General features: G+C 46.8%; 1 protein-coding gene across 2 annotated transcripts in view; it reads left to right on the forward strand.

The window, feature by feature from the left end:
* Positions 1-1,299: 1,299 nt before the first annotated feature.
* The window catches only part of KDM4A (lysine demethylase 4A), a 48,233-nt gene continuing 33,040 nt past the window's right edge, over positions 1,300-16,492 (forward strand). Inside the window, exons 1-9 of one of the 2 annotated variants that reach the window (XM_044238030.1) lie at positions 1,300-1,389; positions 4,635-4,811; positions 5,449-5,624; positions 8,315-8,429; positions 10,564-10,757; positions 13,088-13,137; positions 14,111-14,214; positions 14,609-14,746; positions 15,646-15,893. In XM_044238030.1, coding sequence (XP_044093965.1) covers positions 4,674-4,811; positions 5,449-5,624; positions 8,315-8,429; positions 10,564-10,757; positions 13,088-13,137; positions 14,111-14,214; positions 14,609-14,746; positions 15,646-15,893 — 1,163 coding nt within the window. In that variant the 5' untranslated portion in view covers positions 1,300-1,389; positions 4,635-4,673. Of the gene's footprint in view, positions 1,390-1,602; positions 1,683-4,634; positions 4,812-5,448; positions 5,625-8,314; positions 8,430-10,563; positions 10,758-13,087; positions 13,138-14,110; positions 14,215-14,608; positions 14,747-15,645; positions 15,894-16,492 lie in introns of those variants that run through there. The other variant, XM_044238031.1, reaches the window with a different exon arrangement.

Below are 16,492 nucleotides of genomic sequence, written 5' to 3' on the forward strand. Positions count from 1 at the left end.
AAACCCTCCCACATTGTTAATACCCAAACACCCTGGAAGCATTTTTTAGGCTTCTCTCCCATCATTCCCTGTCCCACATCCAAAGGTAATCCCATCTTTGGTTTTTCTCACCATGATTAATTTTGTTATGAATTAAGGGGTGGGACAGGAAAGATGAGCTTTAAAAGGTGACTAAAATAAACTGATCAGGGAAATGGGAAAATGTCAAGAGAGCTTGATTTAGGCTTCAACTATCATGTGCTCACACAAACTGGAAGCTTATGATACAAAGTAGCAGCGATCTTGGAAAATCCTCTTTGGCAGTGCTGGGAAATGTAGCAAGATCAAATTCAGAATAGTTGGTACTAGCAACTGTATCCATGCCCAGGTCAATGGAGCTCAAAAGGCATGCTGTACCATGGGTAATTTTGGACATTTTTTAATGATTCTGGTTGTGAGAATTCCACTTTTCTACCGAACCTATCAGAGCGTCCTGTAGGCTTCCTCGCCCATCGTCCCTCATAATCTGGGAGCTCCTTAGAGCGATTCAGTGCCCCTAAGGAACAGTTCCTAATGACTTCTAGGTACCCCCTCAACTCTCCAGAAGTACGTCTAATGACTCCCAGGATCTTCTTCCCCGCCCCAAGAGTTGCTCCTAATGACCCCCAAATCCCCGCTCATTGAAGAACTGCTTTTTAATGACCCTAAGGACATATCCCCTCCCCCAGAGCTCTTTCCCCTTCAGGAACTGCTCCTTTCAGGAAATGTCTCATCTTGCCTGCTAGTGAGAGGTTTCCCATGATACGGGACTTTCAGTTTTCGAAACCGAGGCAATCTCGGGCAAAACGGGACAAGTTGGTCACCTTATCAGAAACTGCTTGATCTCGGAAGCAGCCCCTAAGGGCTCCGGCGCACGTCCACCTTAGGCAAGGGTCCTACTCACTTTACAAAGACCGTGCCCCACCCTTTCATTAGTAACATCCTACAATAATCTCACTGTCCCTACCCCACCCGACCATCCCATTTCTAGGCGCTCGCCTCTTTCAATGCTGATTAGCTATGGGCCTCCAGAAGCCCTCCTATGATTGGCCAGCCCCGCGATTCAGCCAAGATGCTCAGTGGCCGCAGTCCCGAGCCGCACAGCGTTTCCTCCTGGCAACAGCCCGACCCGGCGTTCATAGGCTGAGCAGACTGATATGCCCGGACTTTTGGGCGACTGCAGCGCGTGCTCATTGGCTGTTTGAGGAGTGATAGCGGCCCTCAGATTGGTTGACGTTGTGCGTCTGCGCGAGGACCGACTTTTTTTAGAGGAGGCGGAGCTTCGTCCTCCGCCGGCTGGAAAAGCGATAGGTACGGCTAGCGGCGACAGCAGGAGCCAAGCCTTAGCCCTGCCGGGGCAGTGGGCTTTAGGTAAGAACGATGCCGTTTTGGAATCCTTTAGGTTTGTTGCTGCCGTGGCCGTGACCGTGAGCTCCGATGGGGGAGGGGCGGGGGTTTGCCGTCAGCGGAGAGTGATAGGCATGGTTCTTGGCCAGTGGGAACAGGAGCTTCTAAAATGGGTCCTGAGATTGGTCCTTTCTAATCTCTTATGGCCAATGCACATCGGGAAGGGAGGCGGGTGTACTGGGCCTTATTTTCTTCTTCCTGCGGCCGGGCCTCACTCGCCTAGGCGGCGGGGCCGGGAGGGGCTGTCCCTCTACGCGGTGAGGTTCGGGGACCTTGGGAGCGCGGGGAGGGGGGCTGCCTTGGGAGTGGTACCCGCGGGGGCACCTGCGAGGGGAGCGGGCGGGAGTTAGAGGAGGTTGTTAGCTACAGCGACCTTTATTGAGTTACTAAGTACCGGGCCTAGTGCTTAGCGTTTCGCTTGCATCATCTGAGTTAATCACAGCAACCCTGCTGGGCCAGGAGGTTGGGATCCCCATTTTACAGGTGGGGAAACTGAGACTTGAGCAACTCACACAGCCAAGGTCACACAGCTAATAAATGGAAGAGACCGGATCTGAATTCAGAGTTGTTTTGATTCCGGAGCCGGGGCTCTTCAACCACTAGGCTTTGTTGCTGAATGGGGGAAATGAAGCAGTCAGGGCACAGGAGCTTTCCCCAGGGAATAGGTTGGGGGAAGGGAATCCTAGGGTTGAAGAAAGGCAATGAGCAACTGAAGTGGGGGCGAGGAAATCAGTTATTCAACAGTTCCCGAGCGTCTGCTCTGTGCTGTGCATTGTTCTAGGTTCTAGGCATACAAAGATGACTAAGTCCAGAGGCGCTCGGGTGATGGGGCCTAACACCCTGTTCACATGATTATATGTTTTTGTAAAATTGGCTGAAGTAAGATACTTTGTGTTTTTAAAAAAGAGGGTCTTCGAAATTGGTTAAACTTGAGGTGCCTCCACACTTGGATCTTCCCTTGCAAAGGGCTTCGTCTAGGTGGAAATTATGTTGTAGGCAGCATAGGATAATGGCAGAAACACTGGGAGTGCATTGCAGGACGGTGGGGGAGATGACCTGCTATGTAAAACGGGGATAGTCGTATACCTTCCATATAAAGTTTTTGTGAGGTGCACGAAAAGCTCCTGGCCAAGAACATACTTTTTTGTTTTTGGTGAAATGGAAGTTTGAGAGATGTGGGTAGTGAGGCTTGTCTTCTCTCCTTCCTTAGACAGTTCTGTGCCATGCTGTCTTCCTAGTCTGTTAGTAGGTTGCTGGTAGGTTGGAGGCAGTTGCTTCCCTTCTGAGTTCTTCAGCTCTCAGGGGAACTCTTGGAGCTGAACTGCCATGGGTTTGGAGCCCAGATTCTGGGAGTTGAGGGAGATGGTTTTGCTTCTAAAGTGGCTCCTTTCAGCTGGTGTGCTTGGTTCTTACTTGGTTGGAATAGTCTTTTGTGTTACCAGGCACTGGGATGCACCCTCTTAGTTGCTGGCCTCATCTAGAAACAGTATTTCACCTTTTACAATCAGTTTGAAGTTTGTCCTGTATTGTCAGTGTATTGCCCATTTAAATTTTGTCCTTTGAATTCTGGGTATGGTGCAGTTGAACTAGTCTCTAGCTTGACCTCCTGTGGTACAGCTGAAATGACATTTTGGTTTAGGTAGAACAGTTTCAGTTTAGGGTTTGAAATACTAGCATCGGAGTACTTTTTTAACCCTTAAGCTTTGTAATCTTGTAGCCAAATAACTTTCCTTAGGAATCTAGAATCCTATTTTAAAGTTGTGCCCTAAATGGGAGCCCATAGGTGGTGGTTGTTTTTAAAGATTTTATTTACCTATTTGACAGAGACACAGCTAGAGAGGGAACACAAGCAGGGGGAGTGGGAGAGGGAGGAGCAGGCTTCCCACAGAGCAGGAAGCCCTATGTGGAGCTCAATGCCAGAAACCTGGGCTCATGACCTAAGCTGAAGGCAGAGACTTAACGACTGAGCTACCCAGGTGCCCCCACCCCGTTGTTTTTTAAACCTAGTAGTTTAATAAATAAATAAATAAATCTGGTTGTAACACCCCCCCCCAACCCCAAGCAATTATCAAAGGTGAATAGGGAGGAACTTGAAAGTTAGGAGTAAAAGAGGGGCAGGGCAGCTGTAGAATTGTTAAATGGGACCAACAATTTAGTAACCAATTTTAGCTGAAACAGTGTCTCCGTTTAAGTGAGATTTGATTACATACAATTTTGATACATTGAATTCTTTTTTTTTTTTTTTTTAAGATTTTATTTACTTATTTGACACACAAAACCACAGCCAGAGGGAACACAAGCAGGGGAAATGGGAGAGGGACAATCAGGCTTCCCACTAAGCAGGGAGCTAAGCAGGGAGCCGGATGTGGGGCACGATCCCATCTGAGCTGAAGCTTAACGACTGAGCCACCCAGGTGCCCCAATACATTGAATTCTTTTAAGCAGAGCCTTTTTTATTTGTATTCTTGTTTACTTAAATAACCTACCTGGAGGCAGATTCCAGCTGTGAGGTCTTAATGCTTCTTCAGGATTTCTGCACCTTTTACTGTTTCAGCACTGACATTCCCAGCATTTTTTTTCTTTCTTTCTCAAGTTTTATTTAAATTCCAGTCAGCTAACGTAGAGTGTAATATTAGTTTCAGGTGTAGAATTTAGTGATTCATCACTTATTTATAACACCCAGTGTTCACAACAAGTGCCCTGCCTCCTTAATATTCATCCCTCATTTACCCATCCCCCTTGACATTCCCAGCATTTAGTTCTAATTACATTGTGTTCCTTTTTTTTTTTTTTTTAAGATTTTATTTATTTTTTTGACAGAGAGAGATCACAAGTAGGCAGAGAGGCAGGCAGAGAGAGAGGAGGAAGCAGGCTCCCCGCTGAGCAGAGAGCCCGATGCGGGACTCGATCCCAGGACTCTGAGATCATGACCTGAGCCGAAGGCAGCGGCTTAACCCACTGAGCCACCCAGGCGCCCTCTTTTTTTTTTTTTTAAATAAAGATTTTATTTATTTATTTGACAGAGATTACAGTAGGCAGAGAGATAGGCAGAGAGAGAGGAGGGGAAGCAGGCTCCCTGCTGAGCAGAGAGCCCCATGTGGGGCTCGATCCCAGGACTCTGGGATCATGACCTGAGCCGAAGGCAGAGGCTTTAACCCCCTGAGCCACCCTGGCGCCCCACATTCTATGTTCTTAATGTATTTCTTCAGGTTCCTGTCTGACCAAAGTGACCTCAGAAAGGAGGGAAGATGGCTTCTGAATCTGAAGCTCTGAATCCCAGTGCTCGGATAATGACCTTTTACCCAACCATGGAGGAGTTCCGGAACTTCAGTCGATACATGGCCTACATTGAGTCCCAAGGAGCTCATCGGGCTGGGCTGGCCAAGGTGAGGATGGGTGGGGTGATTCTACATGGGTTTTCTGACAGGGCAGCAGGAATTTTTCCTAAATGGGGAATGAAAGCCAGTCAGGATGCTCAGTATATACTGTCCTGTTTGCAAGTTAATTCCTTTCGTTAACGTCTGAAGCAACTTTCAGGTAGGAGGAGAGCTGCTTGGCATCTCTAAAGGGAAGTAAAGAGCCAGTGTCCCTGGGCCAGGTGCTGTGCTGCTTCCATCCGCATGATGGAGATGGATGCATTAGTGGTTTTACCTGTCACCAAGGGCTTAGACCTTCCACCTTCTCTTGCTCTCATTTCAGTCCCATCCAGCAGCCCGAGAGCAAGTTGGTTCTTCATGTGCACTTTCTGTTAAGATTAAGAGAGAATCAACTCTTCAGCCTTCTGTCTTGGTGTCCGGATAAGATGCTGAGCTGAGAATGAGTATTACTTACCTTTGGTCATTGCAACGAGGCAGCTAGTTGGTGGTCAAACTAGATCAGGGCTAGCACATCAGTGAAACTTGCTATGTTAAATCAGAGTCACTTTATAGTAAAATGGGCTGGTTGGATAGCAGTCCACCCACATCCTGGACTGGGACCAGCTTGCCAGCTTTCTGATCTCTTTGTTTCTTGTGTTCCCTACAGGTCGTTCCTCCAAAGGAGTGGAAGCCACGAGCATCCTATGATGATATTGATGATCTGGTCATTCCTGCCCCCATCCAGCAGCTGGTGACGGGGCAGTCTGGCCTCTTCACTCAGTATAACATACAGAAGAAAGCCATGACTGTTCGTGAGTTCCGCAAGATAGCCAATAGTGATAAGTGAGTGAAAACCTGTCTCTTCCTACCCTTCATAGGGTCTAGGAGTTAACATCTCATCCTCATAGCTTTCTTCTAACTCTGCTGCTGTGCCACTGAAGGGCGGTGTGCTCAGCCCTAGCTCTGTCTCCCCTTCTGCTCTTTTTATGGAAGTGTCCTTACTGTTCTCAGTATCTTATCACATTCTAAATGCATCCATATTCTTACCTAAAGTAATCCCACTGTTCTTCCCGCAGAAGTGGGATCATTCTCTGACCTTGGTAAGTTGCAGAGTTGCAAAAGAGAAAGTTGGGAGTTGGTTCAAAAGGAGTTTTTGCCAGGTGTGTTGATAACACCTACTTATCGAAAGCTGGCCCTTGCAGTTTCTTCTCTTTCTTCTTGGGTGCTTCTGTCTTTTATCATGCTCAAACTCCTCACCACCCGTCCAGCCACCATCTCCTTTATGTTTGGACATAACAAAGTGTGAATAAACTGCCATGCTGGTTGTTACTTTCTTTGCCTTCCTTCATCATCCATACATCCTTATCTTTTTTAGACATGCCTTTGTGTAGGCCCTCTGTTTTCCCGGGTATCTTCTCTGTTGTTTTGAATATTTAGCTTTCATTCAATCTCAGATTTACAAAAAATGATTTTGTGGTTCCCTCTTGAGCCCTTGATGCTCCTTCTTAATCCTCTTTCTTGGACTTTCTCCTTTCCTATGTTACTCCTTAATTTTGAGTGTCCACAAGAGATTCCTTCCTTTTTTCTTGCTTTTTTTTTTCTGTGCCTTTTTGATCTGTACACATCTTGATTTCAGCCAGTCAGATATGTTAGCTTGTGTCTTTGCTGTGAACGAGCCCAGAGCTGGATGTGTGTCTTGGCAGTCTTCACACTTCCGAGGGCACTACTTCGTGGCTTTACAATTGCACTCTCTCACATCAGATCTTGTTCTGTTTCTGTGCTTTGCCACCTTTTCCTTTGACTTATCACAATTCAAAATGTGGTTTTCTAGTTCTGTTGACAGCTTAACTCTTTGTTGAATATCTGTATCGCTGACCAACCTGCTGTTGAAAGAGTGAATTTATGTAAGAGCATGTTGAAGAAGTGTGGCGAGCTCTGCAGATGAAAGTGCAGGCCATCCTTTATGTCTGGTTTTTAGCTATGTGCTGCGGCTGGGCTCACCTGCCTTCTGGCTCATGGGGCTCCGCCAGAGGCCTCCGTCTCTTGTGTCTGGTTTCTCCTGTCAACATATGGGAGGCCTTTTATTTCAGGATGCCTCTTTTTCAATTAGCAAGTCCTGTGTCTTTCCCCTTCATCTGAAATGCAACAAATCCTTACCCTTGATTGCTATGTGCATGGTCAGCCAGCTTTAAGAAAACCCAGCAGGTAAAAATCTGAATTTATAAAGCAGATCAGTTGGAGGTGGAAGAGTTTGAAATATTTCTTTTTTTTTTGTTTTTTTTAAGATTTTATTTATTTATTTGACAGAGAGAGATCACAAGTAGGCAGAGAGGCAGGCAGAGAGAGAGAGGAGGAAGCAGGCTCCCCGCTGAGCAGAGAGCCCGATGCGGGACTCGATCCCAGGACGCTGAGATCATGACCTGAGCCGAAGGCAGCGGCCTTACCCACTGAGCCACCCAGGCGCCCCAGTTTGAAATATTTCAAAGGGCATTTAAGAGTCCTAAACTTCATTATCCAGTAGGCTGACATTAAATTGTAAGGCTGTATTTACATTGTCTCCCTACAGTCTGTTTTGGGTCTTCACTTCCACTATATCCATTCATATTTTTTTGCCATTTGAGTTACAATGTGCATTTTCAGATACCTATTTGATTTACACATTATTTTTTGTTAAATTGCTGTGTAATAATTTTTGAGCGGTTTGAATTTTTAAAAGATTTTTTGGAGTAAATTTTTAGAAGGTGATAATTGAGCTAAAGAATAAACATATTTGGGGCGCCTGGGTGGCTCAGTGGGTTAAGCCGCTGCCTTCGGCTCAGGTCATGATCTCAGGGTCCTGGGATCGAGGCCCGCATCGGGCTCTCTGCTCAGCGGGAAGCCTGCTTCCCTCTCTCTCTCTGCCTGCCTCTTTGCCTACTTGTGATTTCTCTCTGTCAAATAAATAAATAAAATCTTAAAAAAAAAATAAATAATAAATAAAAAAAAGAAACATATTTAATGCTTTTATAGAGGCATACATACAGACAGCTACGTGTGTGAGTACATACGTAAAAATATATTTTTCCCTTTTTTTAAAGCATCTTATTTTTTTTAAGATTTTGTTTGTTTTCATTTATTTGACACAGAGAGAGCAAGAGAGAGAGAGAGAGAGAGCGAGCATGTGCACGTGCACACACACAGGCAGGGGGAGCAGCAGGCAGAGGGCTAGGGAGAGGCAGACTCCCCGAGGAGCAGAGAGCCTGATTCTGGGCTTTATCCCAGGGCCCTGGGATCATGACCTGAGCTGAAGGCAGAGGCCTAACTGACTGAGCGACCCATGCACCCAAAATACTTTTTAAGAAAATAATAAAACAATACTTTGTTTTTAGGTGTGATTATTTGTTGAGTTAGCCACTGCATAGGGTGCTGGAAGTGTTAGTCTTGTTCGTCTGAAATATCTTGTCCCTAGAACAGGGGATTGTGTCTTGTGAGGTTCATAGTGCCTAAAGAATTTAGTCCTGGTAAGTGATTAATACTTTGTTTACTTTTGAAAGGTACTGTACCCCACGCTATAGTGAGTTTGAAGAGCTTGAACGGAAATACTGGAAAAATCTCACGTTCAATCCCCCAATCTATGGTGCAGATGTGAATGGCACTCTCTATGAAAAGGTGAGAATCACTGGAAACAGCAGCGGTTTTGTGATTTAATACCATTTAAGAAAACATTTTTTTTTTAAAGACTTTATTTGTTTGAGAGAGAGAGAATGAGAGGGAGAGAGCATGAGGGGAGAGAGAGTTAGAGGGAGAAGCAGACTCCCTGCTGAGCAGGGATTCCCGATATGGGACTCCATCCTGGGACTCCAGGATCCTGACCTGAGCAGAAGGCAGTCACTCAACCAACTGAGCCACCCAGGCGCCCCAATTATTTTTTAGGCGCCCAAATTTAATACCATTTTTATCTGCCCCGCACATAGTAGGCACCTAAAAGCTGCCTTCTGAATGAGTAGCTTTGCAAAGAACCCTCCACCAAGGGCTGATGCGCGGTGCTTACTTAATTGTGGGTATTTTTGCATGTGACTGAATTTTATTTCTTCCACTCTACATGTGAATTGGGCCATGCGGTGTTCTTTGCAAGGGCTGTTAGAATAGTCTGTGGGTGGTAGCTGATGAGTTCTGAGTTCTTTAAAGGGTGGGATCACAGTTAATGAAAACGCAGGGGGAGAGGCAGTGTGGTTCTCGCAGAAAAAAGATCACTGACTAATCTAGTGAAAGGGGTGGATTTTTTTAAAAAAATTTTTTTTTTTTTAAAGATTTTATTTGTTAGAGTGCAAGCACAGAGTGGCAGGCTAGAGGCAGAGGGAGAAGCAGGCTCCCTGCCGAGCAAGGAGCCTGATGTGGGACTCGATCCCAGGACGCTGGGATCATGACCTGAGCCAAAGGCAGCCGCTTAACCAACTGAGCCACCCAGGCGTCCCGAAAGGGGTGGATATTTATTTAAGAAGAGAAAGGTATTTAGATTTTCAGAACCCTCAAACAAGATTCCTTTTTTTTTTGAAGATTTTATTTATTTATTTGACACAGAGAGAGCTAGAGAGGGAATACAAGCAGGGGGAGTGGGAGTGGGAAAAGAGGCCTCCCGCTGAGCAGGGAGCCTGATACGGGGCTGGATCCCAGGACCCCAGGATCATGACCTGAGCAGAAGGCAGGTGCTTAACGTCTGAGCCACCTAGGCGCCCCCCCAAACAAGATTCTTTTTTTTTTTTCTTTTTTTTTAAGGTTTTATTTATTTATTTGACAGACAGAGATCACAAGTAGGCAGAGAAGCAGGCAGAGAGAGAGAGGAGAAAGCAGGCTCCCTGCTGACCAGAGAGCCCGATGTTGGGGCTCGATCCCAGGACCCTGGGATCATGACCTGAGCCGAAGGCAGAGGCTTTAACCCACTGAGCCACCCAGGCGCCCCCCAAACAAGATTCTTTAGCAGAAGCTATTATAACAAAATGCATTGGATTGGGGTGTAGTGTTTTTCGCATAAAGAACAGCCTTAGATAACAGTTTTAGGAAGGAATATTTGGGATGGTTTTTGGATGATTAAAAAATCTGTAGGGTGTTGGAGGGATTATCACTCAGATTAATTTAATGTTTTTGTAAATTATTGGAAGGAAGGGATTTAAATAGATCTCAAGTTTTTTTATGGCAATTTTTTGAGTGATGGAAAGTGAAACTTAGAGATGTAAATGGCAGGCAGATACTATGAAGGTCTGGGGCGGCGAGGTACATAAGCCGGGCACGATAATCCAGAAGGGATTTATGAGAGGTGGGCTCCTAGCAGACCATTACAGTTTAGGAAAAGTATTTGGGTGACACTGTAGACTTTTTACGGAAGACACTGCCCAGTAGAAATTGGGGTTAAAGAGTCAGAAATTGGGATAGTTAATTACCATGTTGTATTTTTGGTAGCGTTAAGAGTTCTTTCCTATTTTGATGTAAATTTCTTTAGCTTCAGATCAAACTTCTCCTCCTGGGGTTAAGAACAGGCTGGCTGTTCCCTTCGGATTCGTCTTTCATATCCTGGTTTCCTTTACCAAGTGGTTTTTGGCTTTTGGAGGTCTAATTGCGTCCGTTCCAGTGGTGGCTGTGAAGAGTGAGTGAGGGGGGCTGTGGTTTTGGGGTCAAGGCTGTTTCCACATTATTCCACATCTTTCATTAGAGGTGACAGGTCACCGTGTCCTCTTCTGTGATTTGTAGGTTAAGAGCCTTAGTTTATTTTTACTATGATTGCCCTCAACTGTGATTTTCTTTGCAGCATGTAGATGAGTGGAATATCGGCCGACTGAAAACAATCCTGGACCTGGTGGAGAAGGAGAGTGGGATCACCATCGAGGGTGTAAACACCCCGTATCTGTACTTTGGCATGTGGAAGACCTCCTTTGCCTGGCACACCGAAGACATGGACCTCTACAGCATCAACTACTTGCACTTCGGAGAGCCGAAGTCCTGGTAAAGCTGGGCTGCCCTTGGCTCTGGGGCTTCTCGGGCCACCACAGGCCTCTCAGCTCTTGTGTGCCTACACAGTACCTCGGGATCTGGTTAAAAGGCAGATTTTGCTTCAGGAGGCCTGGCCTGGGACTGGCATTTGACATTGTCACCAGGTGTTTCAGCCAGGGGGTGCTTTTGGAGTCTGGTGCTCAGACTGGTCTGTGAAGAGCAGGGCTCTAGGTGTTAGGGCATTTAATACCCCTGTGTGAACAGCCAAGTTGGCTGAGTTACTGAGAGTCCCAGAGGCTCTTCCAGGCTCTCCCACTGTGATTTATTTTTCTGATCAGGCCTGAGGCATTTCTCAGAGGCAGGCTTCTAAGACTGGAGGCACTCCTTCAGGTGACAGAAAGCTTTTTTTTCCTCATGGAAAAAATACTTGGTGAGTAGCACTGTGTGCTTAACCCTGAGAGGGGATGCAAGGCTTCTCAGCGTATGCTTCCTGCTCTCCAGGATGTTCTCAGTCTAGTTGGGGAGATAAAGATCTGTTCTCTCCTTTCTCCCTGTGCTGACCCATCTCTCAGTCCCAGCATTTTAGTGAAGGTGCTTTGTTGGACAGTACTGACCAAAATAGATAAGGCATCCATCCTCACAGGTAGGAGACTGAACGTGTGAGGAAATAGTAATATACTGAAAGAAGTTCTGACGGGCGCTCTAGGTCCGCATAGGAAGGGTACAGGAACATGGGGTGGGTATTGGAGAAGGCTTCCCTGGGAGAGGTGACAACGAAGCTGAGCCCTAACATGAGGAGGCCTAGCTGACTGGGAAGATGGCGGGTTTGGGGCAGGGAAGACTGAGGAGAACGTGTCCAGGTGGTTAGAACAACACATACAGGGAGCCTAAGTTGAGAGAGCATGATGTCTTTACAAACTAGAGGAAGTCCGTTGTGTGGGTGCTTCGTATCAGGAGGGAAGAGCGAGGAGGCCGGCAGGGACACCATGGGCCAGGTCACGAGGAGTCGTGCAAACTGCATCTTCATTTCCTTTGCCAGCATCTTTGGCTGTCTCTTTTGCTCAGAGGTTTTCCTTTCTTTTTTCAGATGCTTTCCAGTTTCTAATCTTGGTGGGGGCAACCTTCTGAGCTTCTGTTCACCCCCTAACTGCTGTCTCATTTCTTTTCTTAGATGGCTAGACTTCTAGAATCTGTATGTGTTGCTTTTGTGTCTTTTGCCTTTTTAGTCCTAAATTCCCTGAGGTTGGATTTTCATTATTCTGTAGAGAGAAGATTTTCTGGTTATTACGCGTGCTCTTTAGGTCGTTGGAAGAGGGACCTCCAGAGACTTCTGGTCAACATTGCCTGATGGACCCAAGGTCCTTTGGATGACCAGCATTTTCTGCTACTCCCCATCTGTTTCATAATGAAATTATTTGGGATGAGAAATTTCTGTTGGGGAATGATCTTTAGAGTCAACTATGAAGGTTAAAGTAGACTTACTAGGAGTTTTAGAATATAAAGTTTTTAACAGTGTTGCGAAAATTTTAAGTGGTTACGTAGTTTCTCTCTCTCTTTTTTTAATCGGGACACCTGGGTGGCTCAGTCAGTTAAGTGTTGTTTTTTTTTAATGAGGAACAATTTCTGTGGCATCTCACTACCCTGCAGGGTGGAGGAGTAATTAATTATTGGGTAATCAGTGTAGTTGTTACAGAGATGAAGAGAAAAATGGGCTCAGCAGCATCTATGGGGCTTGGTCTGTGGTATCAAATCCCATTTTCACCTCGTTTTCCATTCCTCCTATATCCTGTCCCAGTTAGGCCTTTTTAGGCTGTGCCAGGAGCACTTAATGCTATCCTTTTAAAGAAAATAAAATTAAAAAAAATATTTTATTTGACAGAGAGTGAGAGAGGGAATACAAGGAAGGGGAGTGGGAGAGGGAGAGGGAGAAGCAGGCTTCCCACCAAGCAGGGAGTCCGATGCTGGGCTCGATCCCAGGACTCTGGGATCATGACCTGAGCCAAAGGCAGACACTTACTGACCGAGCCACCCAGGCGCCCCCCCAAATTTTTATTTCTTGAACATTATAAAGGAGAGTAACGCTGATTACATCCCATAAATTCTGGCTCTTGTCTTGGTAAAATGAAAGAACCTAAGAGAAACAAATTCACTCGTACTTACTTGTGGGCTCCTCCCTCCTGTCCCCCAGTAGTCTAATAAATCATTTCTCCAGACTCCTTTCTAGTTTTTGTGGTTGGGAAGTTGAAAAATCTGGTATTTTAAGCTGTTTTGAGAATGGGAAAGAGTTCCTTACCTCCTGTAGTGTCCTCTGCTCAGCATCTGACGCTTCTCTGTGATTGCAGGTACTCTGTTCCCCCGGAGCATGGAAAGCGGTTGGAGCGCCTTGCCAAAGGTACTGTGACTCCTCCCTGTGCTGGGTCAGACCTCCCCATGCGCTGTGCTCATTGTTCTAAAGTGTCTGTTCTCTGGTTAGATGCTTATGTTGTCCTTCCTTAGGCCTGTGTGTAGGGGGTGAGCTGGAGCCAGATTGGTTACCCCAGCAGAGCAATTAAAATCGGAAACTTCCTCCATTTGTCCTGGGAGGGGACTAAGTAATTCTTTTTTTTTTTTGATTGCTAAGTAAGTAATTCCTAGTCTTTGCCTCAGTTTTATCAGGCATGGGTTTATTTGACCAGACATTGTGTACCATGCATATTGGGTCTTATTCTGCTGTCGGAAACCCAGATGTGAAAATTCAGTTTTTGTGCTTTTGTTCAAGTGGATTTTAATAGGTTTGTATCTCCAGAGAGCCTGTTTCTGGAGAGCTTGGGTGATCTGCACTGTGGATGTGTTACTAACGAAAGATTGAGGGATTCAGGTTAACAGAGGAAGTCCTCAACAGTTTGAAGGCTCTTTTTTTTTTTTTTTTTTTTTTTAAAGATTTTATTTATATATTTGACAGAGAGAGATCACAAGTAGGGAGAGAGGCAGGCAGAGAGAGAGAGAGGAGGAAGCAGGCTCCCTGTCGAGCAGAGAGCCCGATGTGGGACTTGATCCCAGGACCCTGAGATCATGACCTGAGCCGAAGGCAGCGGCTTAACCCACTGAGCCACCCAGGCGCCCAGTTTGAAGGCTTTTTATAAGAACAGGGGAGCTTGGGTGATCTCAGTCTCCCAAACAGAATTTGATTACCCACGTAACAGCTTGCATGGGAGAGAGCCTAGGGGCTCACTGTAGAATCTTAGGATTGGCCTGAAGCTAGAAGGATCTGTGGTGATTTTATCCTCCTCCTCATCTGGATGAGATGCCCAAGGGTGCAGCATCTCTAGGGTTGAAGAGCTGGCGTGGAGCAGTGTCTTAACCTGGGCCCATGTTCCTTGCAACAGGTTTCTTCCCTGGGAGTGCTCAAAGCTGCGAGGCTTTTCTCCGCCATAAGATGACCTTGATTTCCCCTTTAATGCTGAAGAAATATGGAATTCCCTTTGACAAGGTGAGCTGATTTTACATACAGAAGTCCTTCGTCTTACCCATTCTGGTCTGTTTCACCAAGGGGCTTTAATCTAGCTCATCCTTCTGTACCAGGCATGGGCCAGAGCTAACCTATATAGCAGTACTTGGATACACGAGGATATTAAAGGTGGAGGTACTGCAGTTTCCCAATGCCCGAGCAGAGTCTGGTCCCCTTGAACACTGTTGATTTGGAGGAATGGTCACTTACAGTGATGGGGCTGGATATGATAGGGCTTTGCATTTTACAAAGGCCCCTGGTAGTTCTAGGACTCTCCCTGGGTTACTTAGCGAAGCTCGCGGCGCTGGAGGTCAGATGTCCAGCTGGGTAGACTTCAGCCATCTGTTGCGGCTGCTTCAAGTCTGTTCTTGTTCAGGTCACTCAAGAAGCTGGAGAATTCATGATCACTTTCCCGTATGGTTACCATGCCGGCTTTAATCATGGCTTCAACTGTGCGGAGTCCACCAATTTTGCTACTCGGCGGTGGATTGAATATGGCAAGCAAGCGGTGCTGGTAAGTCTGTCTGGTTTCTTTCTGTAATGCCGTACCCGAAAACGTCCGGTGAGCAAATTCTTGTTAGCTACACTGGCTGGCGACTGGATTCCAGTCCAGTGAACTGCTGGAATTCAGAAACGGAGTGACAGGAATGGGCAGAAGTGCCCCCATATGTGTTCGTCTAGAATTGTAAAAAGTTCAGGTTTGGGGCACCTCAAGTGAGAGGTTTCCATGCTTACCTCCATTGAGCTTGAAAGCCACACCTGCACACACTGGTGCTTCTTGCTTTGGCCACTGTGGTTTTTTTTTTTTTTTTAAAGATTTTATTTATTTATTTGACAGAGAGATCATAAGCAGGCAGAGAGGCAGGCAGAGAGAGAGAGGAGGAAGCAGGCTCCCTGCTGAGCAGAGAGCCCGAAGTGGGCCTCGATCCCAGGACCCTGAGATCATGACCTGAGCCGAAGGCAGCGGCTTAACCCACTGAGCCACCCAGGCGCCCAAGCCACTGTGGGTTTTCTCTGAGAAGTTCTTCGGGTTAGGGAAGCAGGCAGTGCTAGACATCAGACTGGGCGCACCTTCCCCTGTGGGCCTGGCTGGGCTAGAGTGTGGACAGAAGGCGGGCGTCCACCTTCCCGGGTGTGAGTGCGGAGCTTCGTTGTGGTGTTTTTCTGTGCAGCCTGGCAAAGGGCCTGGGTGGGCACACCCCAGCGCCGCTCATTCCTGCCTGCTCTTTCCCTGCTTCCCCCGCATGCTCTAAGGTTCCGCCAGGCCAGTCCGCTCTCAGCTGTGAGTGCTAGCAGTTTGGCTTTAAATGGGCTTGTATCTTTATTTCACTTGGGGGAAGGAGGTGGGATATGGGGGTTGTGCGGAAGCCATTAAAGCGTGCTGACTGGAGCTCTCCTGGTTCCCTGGGACAGTGCTCCTGTAGGAAGGACATGGTGAAGATCTCCATGGACGTGTTTGTGAGGAAGTTCCAGCCGGAAAGGTACAAGCTTTGGAAAGCTGGGAAGGACAGCACAGTTATCGACCATACTCTGCCCACGCCAGAAGCAGCCGAGTTCCTTAAGGAGAGTGAACTGCCCCTAAGAGCCAGAAACGAGGAGTGTCCAGAGGAAGATGACATGGAAGGGCTTGAGGATGGAGAGGAGGGTGACTTAAAGAGAAGGTAACCTGGCGGCCCTCTGGGCCCAGCTGTTTGAGGGAGAGGTGCTTGGGCAGCTTCTGTAACCTGTTGAGAAGCTGTTTCTAAGTGGGGTTTTGGAGCCTCAGCTGAGGGAATTTTTATTCTTGGTAAAGAATCTAGAATCCTCAGAGCAAGGCATCCAGGCTCTTCCTTAACAGCCATCACCCAGGAATGACCGCATCTGTATGTGGACCTGTAATTGGCTGGAGTGAAGGTCACATACAAAGAGAACGTGGCTCCGCCTGAGCCAGAAAAGTCATTTTCTCATTGCCACCTGAGACTTTTTTTTTTTTTTTTTTTTAAATTTATTGTCTTAAATAGGCTCCATGCCCAGCTCGAGCTCATCACCTCGAGATTAAGAGTCGCATGCTCTACTGACTGAGCCATACAGGTGCCCTGGCACATGAGGCAGTTTTTACAGAGGAGAATGTCGTGGCTGGAATGGGACCCATAGGGGCTGGGGGGTGGCAGGATTGAGGTTGGCCAGTGTCCTCGGTGTCTGAGCGGGAGGATCTGTCTTCTGCCTTGAGCCACACGGGGAAGAAAGGAGGACTGGTTACAGGGTAGCTGTTGTAGGCCCG

Source organism: Neovison vison, chromosome 2 (assembly GCF_020171115.1).
Source record: "Neovison vison isolate M4711 chromosome 2, ASM_NN_V1, whole genome shotgun sequence".
NCBI lineage: Eukaryota > Metazoa > Chordata > Mammalia > Carnivora > Mustelidae > Neogale > Neogale vison.